This window comes from Drosophila teissieri, chromosome 3R, assembly GCF_016746235.2.
Source record: "Drosophila teissieri strain GT53w chromosome 3R, Prin_Dtei_1.1, whole genome shotgun sequence".
Classification (NCBI taxonomy): domain Eukaryota; kingdom Metazoa; phylum Arthropoda; class Insecta; order Diptera; family Drosophilidae; genus Drosophila; species Drosophila teissieri.
In genome coordinates, this window is record NC_053032.1 from 5,768,075 (window position 1) to 5,790,773 (window position 22,699).

The following is a 22,699-nucleotide window of genomic DNA, read 5'->3' on the forward strand; positions in this document are numbered from 1 at the left end:
CAAAATTGTAGGCGTGATTCAATAGAAATTTTCAAATAATGTAATAAAATAGAACAAATTTCAAAAAACTCAAAAGATTGGGTAAGACAGGTTTGGGAAGTTTGTGGGCGTGGTCTTAAAGTTTTTGGCTGTTGATAGGAATGGCAAAGCAACATCATAAGAATCAAAAGATTTCATAATTGTGGGCGTTACGGATTTAGGACATCGTTTTACTCCACGAGTAACGGGTAAGCAAAGTAAGTAAATGTAAATATACGCATTTTGAGATTATACTTTTTAGATATGCGGCAAAAACATGCCGAAAGAACTTTATATTTTTTTGCCTAAAAGTATTAGGTTAATAGCAAAAATTAATTTAAATTAATAAATGGAATGAAAAAATCGATACTTACCTACATATTTGGAAAATTGACTGATGTCATGTAAATTATGTACAATAATAATATTGTGCAATTCCAAAAGAAGCAATCCTGGTTTTAAAAAAAATTCCCCGCAATAAAAAAAAATTTAATTTATACAAATTTTCATTTTATATATTTTCAATTATTTTATAGTATTGTTAATATTGTATATCGGTAATACATAAATTATGTATATTCAAATATAGTTGAGTAATGCACGGAGACTTGTCAGCATTTTCAAGTTATTATACGTATAGTTTAAATCAATTTTGCTAGATTTGATGCAAGAGTGTTGTGTGATGATTATATGTGTGAAAAAGAGTATGAATGTTTTGTACAGTTTCTCGGGTGTGTTTGTTGTGATAATTGATACAATTTCAGTTAAAAATTATAGTTATAATCGTTATCGATAAGCTATATACAACATATGCACTTTAGAACTTAGTATAACTAAAGAACGTGTTAGCTACCCGGTAGATGAGAAGGTGGCCACCAAGCTTACGTAGTTTACTTCACCACCAGCGATTGCTTGAGATGCCGCACCAGCCCGGACCCAATGTCCTGAACATCCGGCCACTGTCTTATTACAAAGATGACGAAACAAATAGACAAAAACGTTGTGAGAACGCGAACCCTAGAAATAAGCATACAAATATATAATTAGTGCTCATCGTGAAATATAATTCAGAAGTAATTACCTCGTTTTGAGAAAAGGCATTATGATGCCTGCAGCGGTGGCCACAAGCAGGAGCACCACTTGCAGTATCGTTAATACCACATTGATGAGTTTCACAACCAAAGCCCGCGCATTCGAATTGTCAATGCCCTCGACGGTGACATATTGTTGCTGCGACATGTGCTCCATTTTTGATATCTGTAAAAGAGCTCACTTAGACTCGGTTTGCATTTGGCGCGATTGGGTGTGGGTTGGGGCTGGAATCCCCAAGCGTTCGAACTTACCCTTGTTTGACAGTTCTCGAGCACTTCATTGACGTCACGTAGTCTTTCATCGCTTTGGTATTGTACTTTTTCCTCCATGTCGGCAATCGTTTGCTTCAGATTCTCAATTTCATTCTGTCAAACAAAGGCGGCAAAGCATAAGCACGAATGTCGGGCAAACTGCCAAAGCGTCAGCCAAGTGAACTACGAACCTGATGTAATTCCGTCAAGTCATTGATTTGCTCCTCGAGTCCCTCGGCACGATAGCGTTCACTTTCGAGTGTGGCGGTCAGATTGTTGAATTCCTTTTGGCTCGTCTTTTGAACATAGAAACGGAGGTTAGAATATTAGTCGTAGTGGCACAGGGATTTCGCCGGTTTCCCAAAAGTGCGCGTACCTCGAGTCGTTCCATGCGCTCCTTGAGCTTCTCGTTCTCGGCCTTTCGCTCTGCCAGCTCAGTTAGCAATGTCTTCAGCACTATGTGATACTGGCTGGCCCCCGACTGGCTTTTACCAGACCTATTAGCAAATTTAATTAACATCGTTCGTTAGGTTCGTTCCTATCCTTGTCTATGATCAATCCTGAGCTGCACTTACCCTCCCGGTATACTTTCGCTAGTTACGCTGCTGCATTCGCTGCCATTGTCACTGTTGAATTTTCCCGTACCGCTTCCCGCCCCGGTGTTGTTGTTCTGTCCGCCGCCACCTGAACCCGTCGAGGTTCCGGCTCCAGGCACTTGCTGCAAACGCTCGCTGACCAAAACATCGGTATTGGTAGATTGCATGCCCTGTAGCTCGGCTTCGCTCATCTGGTTGATGTTGTCGGCACTGCCAAACTTGTTCTTGATCAGGTGCGCAAACTCCCGTGGCTTGGACATCACCGATCCGGAGAAACCAGTGATGCCATCGCGGATGTTGCCTCCCACGTTGCGAAGACCCTGGCCGACATCACGCAGCACCTCGCGCGGCTGACGGTGCTGGCTCTTCGTGTGGAACTGGTGATTCTGCAAATCCTTGGCTCGCTTTGTGTAGTTGTCCAGCTTTTTCTGCAGTTGCGAGATATTGTGTGCGCTTTTCTGGTTCTTTTTCTCAAAGACAGCCTGTCGAGGAGTATCACATTGATAACAATTATTTAATTCTTGTAAATAGATAAGTGGGTTTACATACCTTGATGCGCTGCAGCTGCTGCTTGTCTGCACTGGCTGCCAACTTCAGATACTCGTTGACATTATCTAAATTAAACAATTATTACAAATTTAATTCATACTGTGTACAAGAGTTGAAATGTGCGAATGTTACCATCTCTGGATTATACTAAAACTTTACATATTTTTCCATTCGATTTATCTACTTACCGTCTCTGGCAGTTTGCTCCTGTCGGATGGACTCCTTGGTGCATTGGATCTTCGTGTTTAATCGGTCGATGGCCTGGACGCTGGAGCTGCGTTCGTGGCAGCGGCGATGGACTTTCTTGCTGTTGTCGAACTCGTCTGAGACAAAGGACGAGTAGTAGTCCTCGTTGCCAGACAGCCGGGAATCCTCCAGACCGCTGCCCGTGCCGGCGCTCCCACCGCCGCCGCCTCCTCCACCCTGTTGTGGACCCAAGAAATCCGACATGTCGTTGACGCCAACGAGACCGCTGTAGGCCAGCAGACCACCCTGGTCAGAGCCATGCGTGCGTCGTTGGCGCTCGCGACTCCTCCGCCGGTGGGTAGGACTGTGGCTGCGGAAGCCACGAGCCACCACCCCGGCGCTGCCCAAACTACCGGTCACCGTGTTGCCGCCGCTGTAGACAGCCGCCTGTGCAGCTGCCACTGTGCTGGATGAGGCCGAGGAATTGCTGTTTGTGTTCGCGGAGGCTGCTCCGGATCCGGACGTGGTCGCTCCAGCCGTTGTCGTTGCTGCTGCGGATCCTCCCCCAGTTCCTCCGGCCGAGTGGGCAGTTGCTCCTCCCGCTGTGGCTGCTGCTGTCTGAGTGGCTGCCGCTGCCTCGCTGGCTCGCTCCCGGGACACTAGAGTATTGTTGCGCATAGAAAGGTACGACTTGGGTTATTTTGTAAGTCTTGTCTGCGTTTCTTTTGTTTTTTTTTTAAATTCTGTTGATTATGAGGTGCGTTGGAAGCAGCACATAGAAGTTCAATTCTTAACGATGGTTATGTAATGAGTTAACTTCAATTCTAGCTCTTTTGTTTATTACGTATTCATTTTCTATCCGTGTCTGACTTATTACATTTTTTTCAGGTTTGTGAGACATTAAGCTTCATTTTCTTTTGTAAATATATTTATTTTTAGTTGGTTTTAGTTTCATATTGGTACACAAGATTATTATTAAGAGTTTGTAATAATTTTATTTATTTTAAGTTAAAATGATTTAAAAGTTTTTAATAGATTATTTTAATGATGCGTTTGCGGTATTTTATTTTTTAACTTGAATTTTATCACAAGATTTAAAATTGCTTGTAAAGATGACTTATAGAATTTCAATAATTGGTAAGCTTTTGTTAAGTAAAAATAGTCTTTGCTTTCTTTAATTTGAATTATTTTTTCAATGGGCTTGAAAATGTGTGGTTCGCACACTAGCGCTGATTGTTGGTTTAGCTTGTTTGATGAATGGATGATGAATTAAAAATTTAAAAGTTATTTCATTTTTTATTGACAGATTCTCTTTCCGTGTCGCGAAAAGAGACAGACAAAAAGAATAACAGACAAAAGAATCAGGGAGAAGAAGAAGCAGTGGCAGGCAGTTTAGTAGCGTTTAAATCACGCGTTTCGCTGTGAATAGAACCAAAATAAGTAGTAAAACAATTATGTGAATGAGTGCGTGAGTGTGGTGGCGAAAGTGCATGGAGTGTGCGGGCTACTTGCAAAACAACTAGAGTCTTATTCTATTGGTATACCTACATTTATCAATGATTCTGATTGGGGTTGCTTGGTTTGCAAGTGTAGCTAGTTAGGCAGGCTAACATTCAACGGTTACAAAGCTAAACAAGGAAAGTATAAAAAGATATAAACGAAAATATGTAAAGTGTGCAATCAAACAAATAACAGATGTTAGGCACAATGAAATGGATAATATAATGACCAAGGCACTCAAAAGGGGCCTATACTTTTTGCTTTTGATTTATACATGGCTGTCCGTAAGCTTGTTGATGCCAAAGTCGTGAAAACATTGCGAATAATGGGCGTATAGGCGTATAGGGGGTGTATGGGCGGTTTTTAGATTCTGGAAGATGAGTCATCGCTAAACCACAGCCGGGGTGGAAATTTATGGTGGAAGGCATATAGTGAGCTCCGAAAACCTTTTGTAGAGGAAAATCTGCTGAGCTAACAAACTAAATGTGTGATATTTTTAGTTGAAAAGTTGGTTCGCAGAGTATTAAATGCTTTGAACTTATTTCAAATACGAAGTGCATTTTTACTGTCAAAGTATACTAACTCAACTTATCCATATCACCCAACCATATAATACTTAGATGTTTGATTTAAAACCCCACTCTCCTTACTCTTTATCCTTTACACTACTACCTTTATGATTTAGATCTACAGTTGTAAAAACTAATTGATAGCGGCATTATAGTATCAAATAACAACAAATAACCAGCACTCCCCGCCTAAATCGAGCTGGGCCACCACATCCAGACTCCCAGATTAGCATTAGCACCGCTGATAAGATACAGGAAGCTCCGGCTTGAGCACGACCCAATCATTCCAATTATGCGATTGACTAATGGACCAGAAGGAGCCCGAGGAGGGGATAGTGGCTTGGGAGGAGGAGTCCGGAGGATTGATAATCGTAATTGATAATTACTTTGCTCGGTGCTGCGGCTGGCAGAGGGCGAGCGACTGGCGCGCAGATTCGAGCTGGAACCGCGGGATGGACGCAGGGGCTTCAGCGTTAGGAAGTCACGATTCTGGTTCGGATTAGGGGTCGCATTAGGCGATGAGTCCATTATTGCAGGCTGCCATTCAATGACGACGATTTCGCTGCCTGCAAGGAAACAACAGAAGCGAATGAACAACAATATTTTCAGAACGTATTCTAGTGGCAAAGTCTAAAGGTGAATCAACTGTCCGCCAGCTGATAATCCCCGCATAATGGGATTATTTCATATATACAAGTGTGAAGAAAACTGGAGCACATCGAATAATAAATCTATACATTCCTGGCATTTCTTGGCAGATGGAAACCATCTTGAAAATTTGAATACCCAAAAGTAGTATCATCGCTGACACATTTCAAGTGCTCGCATCCAGATATGTATGTATACAATCTATTCTTAACCAAAGATACGGTAGCAATTTGCTGGAGATACTGCCCCTGGCTACCACCCGACTGTATCAGAGAATAGGAATTGATTATATGAGTTCTCCGCCTGAAAAGTGTAGAACTCAAGTGTCATGGGCGGCATGGCGATGATGTTGGTTTGTGGTAGGATGGACTTTGATAAAGGCAGAAGACGCCTCATCATTATCATTGTGTGCACCCCGATACAAATTGTTTACTTTATTATAAGCAGCCTTTTTGTTTGCCTTGTCGTCAGCACACCCAGAGGGGTTCTCCTTGCATTAACACGTATGTATATAATTCACAGTATTTAATCAGCACAAGGGAATATTCCGAATATCCTTTCATTTATGTGTGAATCGATTCAAGTGAATCGGTTAGACCTAGCTTGTTTGTCTGCATGGATGGATGCCGTTCCAGATCGTAATCGGCTTTAGTGGTTATAACTTTCACGCCCACTGAAAACCTACCCCACTGTTACTTTTCTTGAACCAATTGAGAATCCACAAGCAGCACATTTCACTCACGTTTCGCTTTTTCTTTTGGCGCTTTACATTTTTCTGGTAATTTTCCGTTCGGTAAACCCCTTTAAGCTTATCCCCACATATCCAGACATTTTAACAGTCTAACACTTTCCTAATTTAAAGCTACATGAAAACATTTAAAACAAATATAAATATTATTCTATTTAGAGAATAGGAAAGGGTTTAAAATTCAGAAAGGGCATTTCTAGTTATAGAGAATTCTTTTATATTGAAAACATATTGAGTTCATTCGAAACATTTCTTATAGATGCATTTAAAATCCATCACTGTTCCTGAACTGAGAAGCGTATGTCTTCCCATACAAGAGTATCGGAAGACAGTGATAGAGAGATAAAGATAAACCTACTCAGTCCGTTGCGCTTTCAACCCAAATGCTCATCTGTACTTGACTGCGCCACAGCTGATGGGTTTGTGGAGGTCGGGAGGGATGGAATAGGATGGGTTCGGTGCCTTTAGCTACGACGTTTCGCTGTGTGAATCGAGCATAATCATTTTCTTTGTGCCCCTTTCTCTCAGTTTGTTTGTGAATTTTAATCAACGTATTTTGTAACCTTCTTCTGTTTTTTGTACTTTTTTTGTTATTCCGCGACTCGCTGTTTAAACAAAAAAACAAAACAATGTCAAAATAACAATAAGCGCATTGATATTATATACCAAGCGAAGCGAAGAAAGTCCGCGGCGAACTAAGAATTCCCCTTTCCTCAGACTGGCATTTAATAACTAATTACGAATATATTCGGTTGGATTTTATCTTCCAAGTTTTATACATTTCAACTTGTCTAGTTATTAATACAAAAATTTAATTCAATTTAATATAATTATCAGCCTCCATTGTAACCCAAATCATTCAAAGTAAGCTTATCAATACGTCTACTGAGCGACACACAACTGCAATGCGATGAAAATGAAAAAAGATTCAGGGTCACTGCACTCCCGACTTTGAAACTCATGATGTCGCAGACTATATCTCTCGTTTTACCCCCTTTCTGTTCCTCAATTTCTCAGATGACTATATTAAACAAGTCGCAATTTGTAGTGATAAGGAAGCAAGAGGCCAGTACAACCCTTGCAGAGAATGTCAGTTATCAATAGTGAGTTTTGGAATGCACATGAACCCGGGAGATCCATCAGTGGAAAACGATTAATTTTCCGTATTTTGGGAATGATGGAAAATCATCTTTAAACAGGTTCTTTATAAGTATCACTCATGGCCTTCAACATACACGATCCTTTTTATTTTGGAAGTTTTTCAATTGCGAATCAAAAGGATTGTAATCAAGGATTCTAATCAATTTGGATAACCAAGGCTTCAAGTTCTAAACAACCTTACAAGCCTCTTTATAACAAAATTTACAAATTGTACAATTACCAATCTGACCATGCATTTTTACACACTTAGAATTATGCCAATACATTTGCTAATGACCCGCTACTGAATATCACAACGTTCCACATGCCACATCTAGGGATTCCGACTCGGAAGCGCATCTGGTTATCATTTGTGAAGGTCACCGCGATTGGATTATAAATAGAAAGAACCGCATTATATTATAAGTCGAGCACACAGGCTACAGCAGCCATGGAGCAAGTAATTACAGAACTTACTCTCGGTCTCATTTGCATTCGCCTCTCCACTCGCCATCCATTCCATACACATCACCCTGTAAAAAGTAAGCATTAGGCAGCATTTTGATGCCTTTTATAGACTTCGGTCCTCATCTGTGCCACATAAAAGATGCTGAACTCGACTGTCTGGAATAATTCAAATGACCTCACGATACACAGTTTATTCCAATTGCACTTCACTAATTGGTTCCCTACGTGACGAGACGATAAATTATTAAAGTATTCCACTACTCAAGGTTTACAACAGAGGCTTGCACATTTTTCTTCTTTATAAGAAAGAACAAGTTTTTATAACGCCCAAAAGTGCTATTCGATATCTTTGGGTTATCAATTGCTTTTCAACTTTGTTTTATAGAAACCGTTGGTCTAAATCTTCATTAACTTTACCGATTGTGTGCTTTGTTTTCGCAGAGTAGCTCGCAACTTTGCGCGAATTTCGAACTCTTTTTTCTTTTCGGCTCGATTATACAAGAGTTGCGAAAACTGAAGCCGACAGTATCATAAATGTTGTGCAGGTCAGGGTATTGAAGCATTAGTATACATATCTACATATATGTATATATAAACATTTATATATATATGCACGTCAGCAACAATTGAACGTTGAGTAAAGAATGAAAAAGTTTGCTCAACAAAACCCGTAAAAGTCAAGAAAAGAGGCAAAAAAAACATAAACCATTGTGAGTCAACTTTTGACTGCTGGCCCATTACCTCAACAATTTAACAAGACGCGATGTTGTCAATGTATTTTATAGATGTTACTTTGCCGCCGTCGTTGTTTCAGCATTTTGCGTTGTGTTTTATTTTTGCAGGTGTTTAAACTGCTGTTCGAGACAAGCCAAAGGTACGTTGTAGCCTGTTTGTTTTTTTTTACTTACGAGGCTGACGACTTTGTTCTCATTCGTTGCCAGATACAAAATGGGGTGGTGGAAATGGCGGCGACAGTGGGAAGGTGGGTGGCAGGTGTCAAGTGCGAGTCGTGATTCATGCTAAATGTACATACAAACAAGACAAAACCCTGTAGTTCAGTTCTACGACTATCAGATACCCGATATTCAGCTAGAGGAAGTGCGGGGGAGAAATTTCCAAATTCTTTTAAAATATCGATAGAATCGAAGTAATGGGTATTAATATGAGCTATAGTAGACATGCATTTACTATAAGCCAACGTTTTAACATTGTTGGAACAACTCTACAATAAAAATGCATTACTGTTGCACAAAAAGAATCTACATGATTTTTATTTATTTATCATAGGGTTTCTCCTAATTTCCCATGACAGTCGATCATGTATATATCGTATCATTGCATATTAAAAGCACCCTAAGAAAGGGTACCAATAACAAAAGAGTTGCGCCACAAGCTTGCTTTGTTTTTTTGTTTTAGATAAGCACACCGGGAACCGTCATAATCGACAACCACAACCACAAAAAACAGCGGGGAAAAGAAAGAAACGCTTGTGCTATTTTCAATAAGCTTATTATCGCTGCATTGGATACCCAGTATATCTATTTTCAAACTGCCACCGAAAGGTATCAGACATTGCAATGGTATTTTAATTACAAGCCGTATTTATCAATCAATCAACAAAAGTGTGTTGTGTAAGTGGAAAAAGTGAGAGGGTAAACTTATTTCACTATCTGGCATAATTAGTGGGTAGCACGGGTGCAAATGGAACCAATGACTTTTAGATAACGATTTATATAAAGAACAAATATCCATCGACTTTCTTTACCTATGTATTAGCAAAATTGTATAAGTAAACCACAGCAGCATTCCAAGTGTATCTCCAAACATAAATCTTTCTGTAAATCATTGCCGTAAAACATAAAGAATAAACTTAATTTATAGCCTACCAACCGTTTTTTACTACTAACTGCTTTTTGAAATGAAAATAGTTACAGAATGACAATGAATGAGCAATTTCCGGGAAACTCATAGTGGTTTCGAGGTAAGCAAAAGTTATTCCGTCAAATTGGTTTCCAACGTAAAATGTGACAAATTCGAATGCACCAAATGAAGTCATTTTTAGTTGTAATGACAATTTATTTGTTAGATTTTATCATTTATCTTGGACCACAGTTAAATGCTTTAGTTAAGAAATAACGCTTTCGAAAATATACTTGCAAAAAGCCCAATTTGTTTTTATTTTGACTCACGTGATTTTCTTTTGGGAACTAAAGGTTTTCATAATTTTATTTTATTTTATTTTAAATTTTGCGGAAAGATTGCCTATCAATTTATTCGTGCTTAGGCCTTATCTTATCCACAAGAAGTCCTCACACCTGACACTAATCAGCCCTCAGGTGTCGGCTAAACCCACATCCCATTGATGTCACATCGAGTGTGTAAATATAAAATTTTACTCACCGTCGCCTTATTCATCAGAGGACAACTAATGCAGGAAATCTGATAACGGAATTTCGGTATGCAAAAGGCGGAATCGTCTTCCAGAAGACGTCATTTTGTTGAACAACATGCATCCTGTGTTTATCTTTATCTATATGACTCTGATTTTTCACCTCACCTCTGCATTTTTCTAAAATGTGTCACAAAAATAGGAAATAGTTTTCTTTTCTTGTTGGTATTCTTTGTTGAGTTCGCGTAATATTCAACTCTTAAATGGCTTTGTTTACATAATTTTTCATGATTCCGAGCCACCATACTTTTTTGCTACATATTATGGACATAGGATCGTAAATACTACCTAATTATCAGTTCAGTACATAATCTTTATTGCTGTGCAATCGCTGTCCATAATTTTTTCCTGCTCTGTCACTAGAAAGTAGTGTTTTAAAATGTTACCAGCAGTGCAAATATCCATTTAAAATGTTGTGAACTCAGTTGTAAGTACTTTTGGATTGGTTCTCCCCTTATTAGGTTTTTCGTTCGGTTTTTGTGGTTTGGAAGTTTTCCAGTTAACAACAGAGTAGTCAGCCAGGCAATTACCTTTATGACATTTATTCAATGCTTTATGCTGCAGTCTGCGGTGCTAATTCTCGATTTTCTCTCTGCGGGACCATCTCTTCCGCTGCGGTTTCCCATTAACGCAATTGGTTTGTGCCACTTTCTTTGAGATACTCGCAGCACGAGTCCAGCATGTGGGGCCAATTTGATGCTGCAGAAACTTAACAGATACTTCTAGTGAACGAGAAGATCTGTTGACCATTACTCATGGCACATTTGAAACTATTTTATGGCTTGCTTCCACACCAAAACAAGCAGCCCCGCCTACAGGTGAAGGTTGTAACGTTAGATAATGGAAATGTTCTTGAAATGGATTTAAGAGTTGCAGCCATCAATGAAATGAAATCTTAATTGTGTCAAAATAAAGCAATAACAATAAATGTTGCAAAATTCATTGTATTTGGCATAATTTTTAAAAATGAGATGCTATTTATTATATTTCAAAATTTAAAAATGAAGTCTTAATTGTGTCAAAATAGAGCAATATCAGCGATATTCCATTATATTTGGCCTAATTTTTAAAAATAAGATGCTATTTATTTTATTTCAAAATTTAATAAGTCCAACGTCGCATTTAGTATTCATTAATGTCACCTATGCAAAGTCATTCATCGCTGCAAGCAAACTAATTTCTTTTGCTTATTACACAATAATTACATAGCTAAAATAAAATGGAAATATCGTTTGTCCATAAACTAATTGCTCAAGCATGATCGACCACGCCCCAAAGCCAATTGTTTCATCGTTCAATTTTGGCAAAGCACCTAATTGACTTTTGCTGCGGGTCAATAACACTTTCCACGGCAAACTTAGGGCTCGAAAAGAAAGAGGAGACCCAACAAAGTTGAGTTGGGTTCGGACATCAATTTTATAATGTCATGGGATTTGTTAACAAACACTCCGAGCTGAACTTTGAGCCGAGTGGACCTTGGAGCTCGACTCGAGAAGTTCAGTGCATTTGGTGAATCAATGCTACTTCTTGAAAATTAAAAGATAAACCCGCCACTTTCGCGACAGAAAAAAATTTTAAAAATAAATGTGTCTCTTTATAAAGAATGAAAACCTCATTTCAAGGCATCTTGATTAAAACTTTTCCAAATGCTTAATATTCAATTGATACCATATTGCCAATTTTCAATTGCTACTTTGGGTCAGCTGCTGTTACCATACTCACATTAATTAATAAATCGTTGTGTAGATATTAAACTGATTAGCATAGATAATTCCGGGAAAAATACTTGCGACCGATTTCTAAACTATTTGGATAAATGAATATTTCGTCTGCTTCTCCTAGAAGAATTTGTCTCCTTTATTAATAAACCTAAATATGATTTAACGTTTCCCGCAGCCAATTCTACACGTTGGTTTAGCTTCATCACATTATATAGAATTTAGTCACATCTCAGTTTGTTAGGTTCAGCTGTTGTTGATATTACTCATCGAATATTCGGACAAAGATCAACTTGCTTAACATTTTTACACTGAATGTTCAATGAATTGACCGACGACCAAGCGTCGTCAGCAAAAGCTCGCATGACTGAAATGCAAATATGAAAATAAAAAGCAAATAAATAAAAGGTATAAACAAATGAGACGCTGCGAGTGGCGTGCATGAAATATCAAACTCATGAAAACCGAAAATACCGGAAAGGAAAACACAAAGCACGCTGCTAACTTGGCATACACACATGCAAAATTATTTTTGGTCATTGTTTTTGTCGTGTGGTGTATGTACATAAGCCAAAACCAAAATCCAGAACGAAAACTCACAAAGAAAACGGATTTTTGAAGGATCCAGTATGAAGCATAACAGTATGAGGTGGGTGGGGCTTCAGTCCCCACCTATTTTTCAAGCCCCAAAGCGGAATGATTCATGGGTGCCTGCCGATGACACCAAATCTTTTTCGGTTATTGAATTTTAGTTGTTCTTAACCGAATATGAACACTATAACCAAAAAGGGAGAACATGTAATTTTATACATATATTTTTATAGAAGTATATATACTCTTGATCAGGATCAATAGCCGAGTCGATCTGGCCATGTCCATCTGTCCGTCCGCTCGTCTGTCCGTCCTTATCAACGTTGAGATCTCAAGAACTGTAAAAGCTAGAAGGTTGAGATTAAGCAAGCAGGCTCTAGAGACATAGACGCATCGCAAGTTTGTTGACCCATGTTGCCACGCCCACTACAACGCCCAAAACTGATACGCCTACACTTTTAAAAAATGTGTTGATATTTTTTCAATATTTTATTAGTTTTGTAAATTTTCTTCTCATTTTGTTTAGTCTTCTAAATTTGCCAACATTATTTTTGCCACGCCCACTGTAACGCCCACAAACCGCTAAAAACTATCAGTGTTGACATTTTTTCTTTGGCACTTCCACTAGCTGAGTAACGGGTATCCGATGGTCGGGGTACTCGACTATAGCGTTCTCTCTTGTTGTATTTAAAAACAATGGTGCTTTTAAACATTTATAATCGCTTTATCAGTTCCGTATTTGCTTACTTCTAATTGAATAACTACCAAATTTGTCAAATTTATATTTATTTATTTACGTTTTTATTTATACATTTATCATTTATCATTCTCAGTTTCCTGAACATTTTTGTCGCCTAGTCAAACAAACATTAAATTATTGATTGACAAATCCTCAACCCTTTCCATTTTCCATCAAGTCAAACTCAAAAGGTGAAAGTGAAAATTCCCATTTCTATTGTCGCTCTCTCTTTTTGTTTGTGCAAAACAATTTATCAATTTATGTGTACATTTTTACAACGGAAGTGGTTGAAACATGTGTGGGGCCACCAGAGCGGCAACGGCAAAAATAACGGAGAAAAGCTATAGTTTAGTTGAACTTATAAGGTCATTGTCATATTTGGTCATCTGATGAGTATATTTGTAGTGGATGAGTCACTGAGAATCAGATATTCTCCTTTACAAAAACACTTTCCCTAAAATCTATCAAGATCTAGAGCTCTAAATATGTATTGTTTTATAACGATTTTTTTCCGAGAACAATTGCTACGTTGATGAATTTGATGAGCAACCAACACAACTGACGTCTAGGCAAAGGTATGGATATAAGCGTTTAATCTAAATTAGCATGCTGACGTCATCAGCAACTCGACAAATCCCATAATCCGAAGCACACCTTGGTTACTGAAATTTGGATCAGAGTTCCTCTGAGAACCCAACGTTTCAACAGTATGTGCTAAGTAGGGAAACATTGAAGAACAAATTTAACATTCCTTTATAAGTCGATTATGATTAATAAACTCAATCGGCCCGATTAGTAGGGGACTGAGAAAGAGTTCGCAGACGAATCTAATCAAGATTGGATGGGTGCTCAGACGTGAGGTAGTAAAAGTGGCATGTATTTTTAAAAAACCCACATATAAGCCGATCACGATTATTTGTCTTCGCAGGCGGAAATGCGATTGTTTTAGGTTATCTCAGGGGTGATTTTTTAATTATTGTGAAACATTTCTGTTGGGAGCGTCGCTTGTTGCCAGGACAAAACCCATTCGAAGAGCCGGCTCGCTCGCACATGGCCATCTCTCTTGGCGTCTCTCTTTTGGGCACACGCCCAAAACAGCAAAACAGCAGAGAATAAACAGAACACAGCAAAAGCAACACCGTCGAGGTTCAAGAACGAAATAAAACACAACACTATATCACTCTGCTTATTTAGCAGAAGGCGGTTGCCTTCGCCCATCAAACAAACTTAATTAAATGTGCAAATAATTGACGTGCTTTCGTGCTCTTTTTATGCTTCGATTATATTGCATAATGCACGAAATTCGGATATTGATGGGTTTGGGAAGTTTTAAAACTGGGACTCGGTCGAATCCGAAAGTAATTTATCGGCAGGTTTGTTGAATACTGTTTTCGATCTCGGCTGTGAGAATTTAAGGGGAAGCGGGAAAAGAGAAAGCCAATTAATGAGGATGACAAATGGCTTAAGCCGAATTGATCAGTCAAAGAGGGATTGACAGTCAACCCGCTTCAGCATAAAAAGTGGTAATTACGAAATGCGAAAGATCATGGTGGAAATTAATCACTTAACAATTGGTGTAAATGATTTCTTTTAACATTAATCTAATCAAGAAATTCAGTTTATTTCAAGTAACATTAAAGGCTGTGATTTTTGGTCTTTTGGCACATGCAAATCGGCTTTTTTAAGCCCCACTGGCTAGACAGTAAGTACAATGCCCTAATCTGCTCTCTCATAATCCAGCATTTTCCACTCCACCCACCGCCCACCTGTTCTTTGACGTCATCAAAGACAATAACAATAACTCTCGCTCTCTTGTGGGCTTTCGGAAACTCAAAATATATCCAGATCGGCGTGTGTTCAAGTGTTTTGGCGCTGTTGGCAACAAACTGAGCAAGAGCAAATGGTTTTCCATGCTCATGGCTGATTTTGAAAATCAAATTAAGCCAACAAGAAAGGAGCGCGCGCAGTTTAAGCATTTGGGCTAACGAATTTTATTTATATAAAAACTTATTATGCATATGCGAGAGATGCGAGCCCACAGAATCATAAATAAAATCATCAGTTGTCAGAGGCCAAAAGAGATACAAAAGTCGAGTGAGCAGGGGGAGGAGGTTGATCTGCACACTGAATTAAATAAATAATATAAACACTGCGCCAAAAATAGCTGACAGGCAAACGAGACAGGCGACCAAGAAAGCTACACTAAACAAAAGTAGAATTTACATTTTATCACATAATTACGCACTTTAAAAGGCGTTTCAGTGGATGTAAAACTAAACATTTTCACCCGTAAATACATAAAATTGTATTTAAATACCATTAGTATTACCTTCAACATAATTTTCTGAAACTCTTTTGATGTAAAGTAAGATTTTCGAGCTTCATTGATTTAAAATTTAACTAGGTACAGTCTACTTTATTTTTTTATAGCCACTTAGTGACTTTAGCGTTATTAAGCTGGTTCCACCAGCACTATACTTTTCGTTCTGTGCAGAGATAGCCTCGCTATAAATGCCGATTCTTTTAATTTTCCGTCCGCTTACATTTATCATGCCTGCTGAATTTAATTCAATTGCTGACAAAAACGTGTTGTTGTGGATTCAACCGTGCCTGTCTCCGAGCAACAACAAATGCAACAAACTATGATGACAACAAACAGGAAGATGAGCCTATAGAAAGCAAATTTACTCAAGACGGTCTCACACAAATGTGCAGCTTAGTGAATTAATCAACGGGCCCATTGGAGGAAGGGAAGTGTGATTGTTGCCAAGCCACAAGAAGCATTCCCTGCTAATATTTACTGAATTTAAGTCGCTATAAACATTAATTGTGTTATGCTTACATATGTCAGGGGGAGGGCAGGTGCTGGCTTTAAAACATGTTGATTACCTATAGTAGTGCATAGTACTTTACATAGCTTAGTATAACCGCAATAAGTAAAACATTTTTCATATGTTTGAAATTGAAATTGAAAAAAACCCATCTCGGTTCACATTAATAAGATTAATGACGTAGGAGACGAGCCAAAACGAGGTTCCTGAGGCCCGAAAAAGTTTGGATCAGTTTTTTTTCCGCATAAAAAATAAGCAGGCAGGCCAACACACACGCACACACACGTTCGCGGGCCACAGGTACGTGCGGGCGTGTGGTTGTGAGTGTTATGCTTACATATGTCAGGGGGAGGGCAGGTGCTGGCTTTAAAACATGTTGATTACCTATAGTAGTGCATAGTACTTTACATAGCTTAGAATAACCGCAATAAGTAAAACATTTTTCATATGTTTGAAATTGAAATTGAAAAAAACCCATCTCGGTTCACATTAATAAGATTAATGACGTAGGAGACGAGCCAAAACGAGGTTCCTGAGGCCCGAAAAAGTTTGGATCAGTTTTTTTTCCGCATAAAAAATAAGCAGGCAGGCCAACACACACGCACACACACGTTCGCGGGCCACAGGTACGTGCGGGCGTGTGGTTGTGAGTGTTATGCTTACATATGTCAGGGGGAGGGCAGGTGCTGGCTTTAAAACATGTTGATTACCTATAGTAGTGCATAGTACTTTACATAGCTTAGTATAACCGCAATAAGTAAAACATTTTTCATATGTTTGAAATTGAAATTGAAAAAAACCCATCTCGGTTCACATTAATAAGATTAATGACGTAGGAGACGAGCCAAAACGAGGTTCCTGAGGCCCGAAAAAGTTTGGATCAGTTTTTTTTCCGCATAAAAAATAAGCAGGCAGGCCAACACACACGCACACACACGTTCGCGGGCCACAGGTACGTGCGGGCGTGTGGTTGTGAGTGTTGGCCTGGTTGAGAGTACACTTAAATAAACAATTCTGAACCCAAAACAATATTCAGCACGCACTCACCTTTGCAACAACAGTTATGGAGGTGCACCCGCTCTCTCTCTGCCTCTCTTTCTCTTCTCGATTTCTTGGCTGCTGCAGCGCTTGACTTTTATGCACACATCAATTTTCAAACTGCGACGCCCTTTTTCCGATTTTCTCTCTCGCCAACAAAACAACACTACCGCACTCAGCACACACACGCACACACTCTGTTAACAACAATTTGGCTCTTCACTTTTTGTGTATTAGATTTTCCTCTTTGATTTTTCTTTCGCTCTGCGCACCTCGCAAGAAGTACTGTTATTTCGCTGGACAATCAGCGATACTTGTTTTTAAACAGCGGACGTCGCTTCTTACATTTAATTGGCTGCCCTTTTAACTTGACTACAGCCAGTTGCTGCACTTTATTTTTTGTTTGAGTTGACGGCTCGCCTGCTCTTCGCCTTCGTCTTTGCTCCGACGTATCCACACAACCAACCGCCGCTAAAAATCAACACAAAGTAAGTGTGGTCGACGCCTTTTTGAGCAAAGAAGACCAAAAGGGTAAGCAGCTGGTCACACTACCGAACGGTCACTCTGGTTTGGAACAGTGCTGCCAGAACGTTTTCATTTCTTATTTAAAGCCAAATTAAACATTAATTGTTAGCACAAAATGCTTAGATTTACTAAGATTATGTTTATAGATTTGGAATTAAGTTTAGAAGTAGAATAACATCAATAATACAAATGAACCGCCTTGTCAGTTCCTTTTAATCTTGAGCTCGTTTATCTATTTGTGTTACAAACGTTAATTTAAAAAAAAAATGGAAATACATTTTAGAATTGGTAATTATGTTTTATTTAATGTGGAATATATCTAATGTGGAATATATAAAGCACAATCTTTGGAACCCCCACTCCAGCTAGAAGGAGTTACACTAGATCAGCCGCTGCAAGCAACATATCTAGGTATAACACTGGATAAACGCCTCACCTTTGGGCCGCATCTCAAAAATGCAGTAAAGAAATGTGGTCGCAGATCACAACAACTGAGATAGCTCATGAACAGAAGGAACACCCTCTCGCTGAGATGCAAAAGAGCTGTGTATGCGCACTGTATCCTACCGATCTGGTTATACGGGATCCAGATTTGGGGAATCGCAGCCAAATCAAATTACAAACGAATCCAGGTGATGCAAAATCGAGCACTGCGACAAATAACCAACTGCCCCTGGTACGTACGGAACTCTACACTCCATAAGGACCTCAATCTCTACACAGTTGAGGAACAAATTGGGAGACACACAAGTCGATACAGTGACAGACTACAGAGTCATAGCAGCCTTCTTGCAAGACGTCTTATCCCCGCTCGACCTCTGAGACGACTCAAAAGGCAAGGCTTTGCCAAGACATTTGGACAGCAGTAAAAACTGCTATGTATATATGCTCCTACTTCACTAATTTGTATATAGTGTTTGGTTACCCCTAGAATATTTTTCCCCTGTGATGTTAAGATACAATATTATGATGTACGGATTCTTCACTTAATAAATAAAAAAAAAAAAAAACAATCTTTGGATGTTAGAAAGTGCTGAATAATATTAATATTAATAATATTAATATTAATTATATAATATTAATATTAATAATATAATATTAATAATATTTAAATTTGATTGTTTTATTCGCGCTCCCTAATGCTAATGGGACACACTCTCCGATCAGGAGCTGTTCACACTAATGGAGATTATCTTAGAATGGGCATACTGAATATCGTTTAGCGTACAGTGGACCAAATCAAATGCTTATCAATTTCTCTATATTCAGATGTGTTTAAAAGAAAAGCTTATTATAATACAAGAAAGAACGCTATAGTCGAGTTCTTCGACTATAAGATACCCGTTTCTCAGCTATGGGAGTGCAAACAAGAATGTTCAACCATCTTTTTGGCATAAAAATATAAATTTGGGCGGTTTAAATGCGTTAGAGTGGGAGGTGCAAACATTTTTTTTGCAAATACCCTTTTACTGTACGAGTAACGGCTATAATAAAGAATATAAAATGCTTTATCGATACATTTTACATGGATTTACTATGTGAACTTCATGTTTTTTACTACTCTTTTTTAATATTACGCTTATCTCAATAAATATATATGGGGTCCGATCCACAAGTAACGCAATTTTGAGAAACCAAAAATCCCAACTTTTCAATGACGGAGAACAATCGAATATTCGATTCCATTCTAGCGTTAGTCATTTTTCCTCCATCCGTTAGGGATTCTTCGTTTCCTTTTTGTGTTTTTGTTTCTCTCTTTCGCTGGAACATAACGGACGTGTCGTTGCGTCGTCCTCCTCGTCGCGCGCGTGTGTGTGTGTGGTGTCTGTGTGTACTGAAACATTTTGGGGTCGTAGCAAATCGGAGAAAAATTCTTAATTATACAATACAATACTCGTGCTTGTTCTCGCAGCGGATCGAAGTGAGGCAATTGTGAGATTTGGCCGGAAAGGAAGAATACGAAAAATTAGCTGAATTACGTGAGTAGCCAGTGTGTGAGTGTGTGAGCCAGAGTGAGGCGGTAAATCAGTACGGCGTGAAAGAGAAAGAGCAGCAAAATATAATTTGCTGCGAATGCCTCTGTGTGTACGTGTCTGTGTTTAGTGTGCATGTGTGCTAAAACAAATGTCTAAATTGCAACAAAGAAAATTGTATGAAATATACGAAGCGAAGAGCCGAGAAAGCGACGAAGAAAAAAGAGGCTGCTGCTTGAAGAATAAGAAGAGGCGGCGGAGCAAGAAGAAGAGCAGCAGTAGCCGCCGCGAGTTTTTTACGCGTGTGTGTTAGTGTGCATACAATTGTGTATAAAAAATATTAAAAGCTAATCAAAAAGTGTCAAACGTAATCTTGTATATCTCCGTGTTTCTTGCAGTGCTTGACAACGAAAATTATATCACATAGTAAATACAAAATACATCTAAGGTTAATCATATTGCTTAATTAGAGAACTGCGGTTTCAAACGTCTTCGTCTTCCCCATCTTCTTAACTGAAAGGCAACTAACACCAAACAACCAAAACCACCAACAACAACAACATCGAATGGAGTAAAACAAACACCAAGAACTTTAAAAGAGAGCAGTGAGAGAGAGGCGTCGGCTAACGGCTTATCAATTGACAGCGCGTGGAGAAAGAGGGAGAAGAAACAGAGCGCTGAGTGTGCTAAATGTGAGTAATATTTTTTAACCCGAAAGCGAAATAAGACTTAAGAACGGGAAGAAACGGCGAATAACTTTTCTGAAAACTTGTAATACTAACTTCGGTGTGTTCACTGGACATACTGTTTGCTTCTCCGATAAGAGCGGAAGTGCAATATCAGACACCCTTGGGAAAAGCCAAACGTATTTATTTATTGGTTTCCAATGTGCCGGATACTCCGGAATCTGGGGCAGTTAAATATAACGCTTGGGAAGACAGTAGTCGTTCGCCCTACCAAAAGTGTCATATAAGGTCATTAAATTAAAGTGGACTTCTATTTGATAATTTATAAGCAGTCGTTTGACAACTATTATTTGTCTTAAACTCACCTTTATTAAACGCAGCATACAAAACAGAAGCATACAGAAGCAGCATACAAACAGAAGCATACAAAACAGAATTTTTTTTTAACAAAGTTTATGTGTAAATTTAATAAAATGTAAGATTTCAAGTTTGTCAGAATACGAAATATTTTTGTTTTCTCATTTGGCTACGAATAGGATGAGTAAGAGATTTTGAAGTAACATGCTTACGTACTGAATTATTATTCGAAATGATTTGGTAGCGGACTAATAAAGTCATTAACATTTTCGTGTGGGTTCAAATAGGATTTAATAACCTACAAGTGATTTCTGTATTGCTGGTTACGTCCATTACAAGTTTTAAATGCTGTCAGTGGCAGTAAACACAGTGCACTTTTTTTTTGATTTCAGGATATAAAACTAAAAATAAATAAGAAACTAGTTCAACCGTCTATACCTTTGTATGCATATAGATTTAGGCCGAGAGGGGTTTCGAGTTTTGCGTACCATTTGGCCACTGCGACTTTGGCCATTTATTCTGACCAAATGATTTCTGTCAATCAAAGTTGTTGCACAGCATCAACTGTTTTTTGACATTCATCTAACTCTTTTTTTCAGTCAAATTCCCAATTAGCATTTCTCTTTTCAAAAGGATTTCGTCTTTAATTTGACTTGTAAAAATGTATCGAAAAAATAGCAATATTAATACACTTAACACTTGCCTATTTATTCAAAATAGTGTGCATGCGTAATCACTGTTACTTCGTTAAGAAGTTGCATTTGTCCTTTAGCACACCAGTAAACTTTAAGAATTGTATATGTATTACTTACAGCTGTGTTCATTGAAATAACAGTGCTAGTTTAAAATAGAAAATCCTATGATTTACGCAAAATTTCTTTAAAATATTATTAATTACTTAATTTTAAACAATTCAACAAAAAGGGACATGGAAAAATACTTTTTTACATCTTTGTTCCTCATGCACTGCTATTTCAATGGACACAACTTTATGTACATACATACATGTGCTTTTACAACTTTTTCGAATCTTTCGGTTCACTGTACTTCGATTGTTGTTTTGGTTGCCACTGCTGCGTTGAATACACACACACACACATAGTCACAAGTAAGAAAAACAGAAAGCTTTTCTTCCCACTTTATTTCCAGAGTTTTCTGTTTTTTTTTTTTTTTTTAACTTTGTTGTTGCTATTGCACTCTGCTTTTCATTTTGCCTACTCCTTCGTTTTCTAGCCCGCATCTTGCTCCTCTTCTTCCTTATGGTAGCTTTTGATGCCTGCATATGTATGTAAATACATATGTGGGTTTGTGAAAAAGAGATACCGTTGCCAGCTCATCGTTCTCGGTATTGGTAACGCTTTTTCTGTTTGGATGCTGCTCTTCTCTTATTTTCCGCTTCTCTTCCTGGTTGATTCTTCTCCCATAGATTACGATGTGGCGCTGATTTTATAGTTTTGTCGCTGATTTTATAGTCATCGAAAGAAAACTAATGTGATATGACGATCTATTTTTTGGAATTACAAATCAGTTTTGATCGGTAAAAGCTTAACACTACAAGCAGCTGTTAGTACACAACAGTACAACCAAAGACATTAGAATAATAATGTCTTTGGTACAACATAGCTGTAACCTTCAGAAAAGGTAATATTATTTTGTAACCAGAAAACTTACTTTTCACATTGTTCGATTAGAATTATTAGTTTTATATATATCCCATGAACAGTTTCGACTGCACGGCGTACACTCACACTATGGGGAATCGGCTGTGTATCTATGTCGGACAGAAATAGTTGCATTTTGGAGGTCTGCACTTTCATGGCGGAAACTCGAAAGCGAAACAATGCCATAAAAACAACAAACACACACACGCCCGCTGAAACGAAAATAGATAAACATATTTGGAAAAAACAAGGAAAAACCTTTACAGAATGCGAGTGCAGAGCAAATTCGTTAATAAAGATGGGGGATTCCGTGGGCGGCAGTGGCCTGCTGAAAAATGTTGTTCACTGCTTAGAATTTGAAATTAA

General features: G+C 38.4%; 2 protein-coding genes across 6 annotated transcripts in view; one reads left to right on the plus strand and one right to left on the minus strand.

Moving 5' to 3' along the window:
- Nucleotides 1-570: 570 nt before the first annotated feature.
- Nucleotides 571-17,606, minus strand: LOC122620021 (transmembrane and coiled-coil domains protein 2). 3 transcript variants are annotated; one of them, XM_043797286.1, is made up of 10 exons: nucleotides 17,141-17,606; nucleotides 5,148-5,327; nucleotides 2,695-3,351; nucleotides 2,507-2,571; nucleotides 1,937-2,439; nucleotides 1,738-1,858; nucleotides 1,553-1,657; nucleotides 1,362-1,475; nucleotides 1,100-1,275; nucleotides 571-1,035 (listed from the first exon to the last, which is right to left on the minus strand). In XM_043797286.1, exons 2-10 carry the CDS (start codon nucleotides 5,287-5,289, stop codon nucleotides 909-911), a joined length of 2,010 nt encoding a protein of 669 aa, XP_043653221.1. In that variant the 5' UTR covers nucleotides 5,290-5,327; nucleotides 17,141-17,606; the 3' UTR covers nucleotides 571-908. The 3 variants fall into 3 exon arrangements, with proteins under 3 accessions (XP_043653221.1, XP_043653222.1, XP_043653223.1); XM_043797287.1 differs by having other exon boundaries at nucleotides 17,477-17,605; XM_043797288.1 differs by lacking the exon at nucleotides 5,148-5,327 and having other exon boundaries at nucleotides 573-1,035; nucleotides 17,477-17,606.
- Nucleotides 17,607-19,415: 1,809 nt separating this feature from the next.
- The window catches only part of LOC122620018 (histone-lysine N-methyltransferase, H3 lysine-79 specific), a 43,259-nt gene continuing 39,975 nt past the window's right edge, over nucleotides 19,416-22,699 (plus strand). Inside the window, exons 1-2 of one of the 3 annotated variants that reach the window (XR_006326108.1) lie at nucleotides 19,416-19,635; nucleotides 20,028-20,321. The gene's annotated coding sequence lies outside the window, so the exon portion shown is untranslated. The remainder of the gene's footprint in view (nucleotides 19,636-20,027; nucleotides 20,322-22,699) is intronic. The other 2 variants (XM_043797283.1, XM_043797284.1) reach the window with 2 other exon arrangements.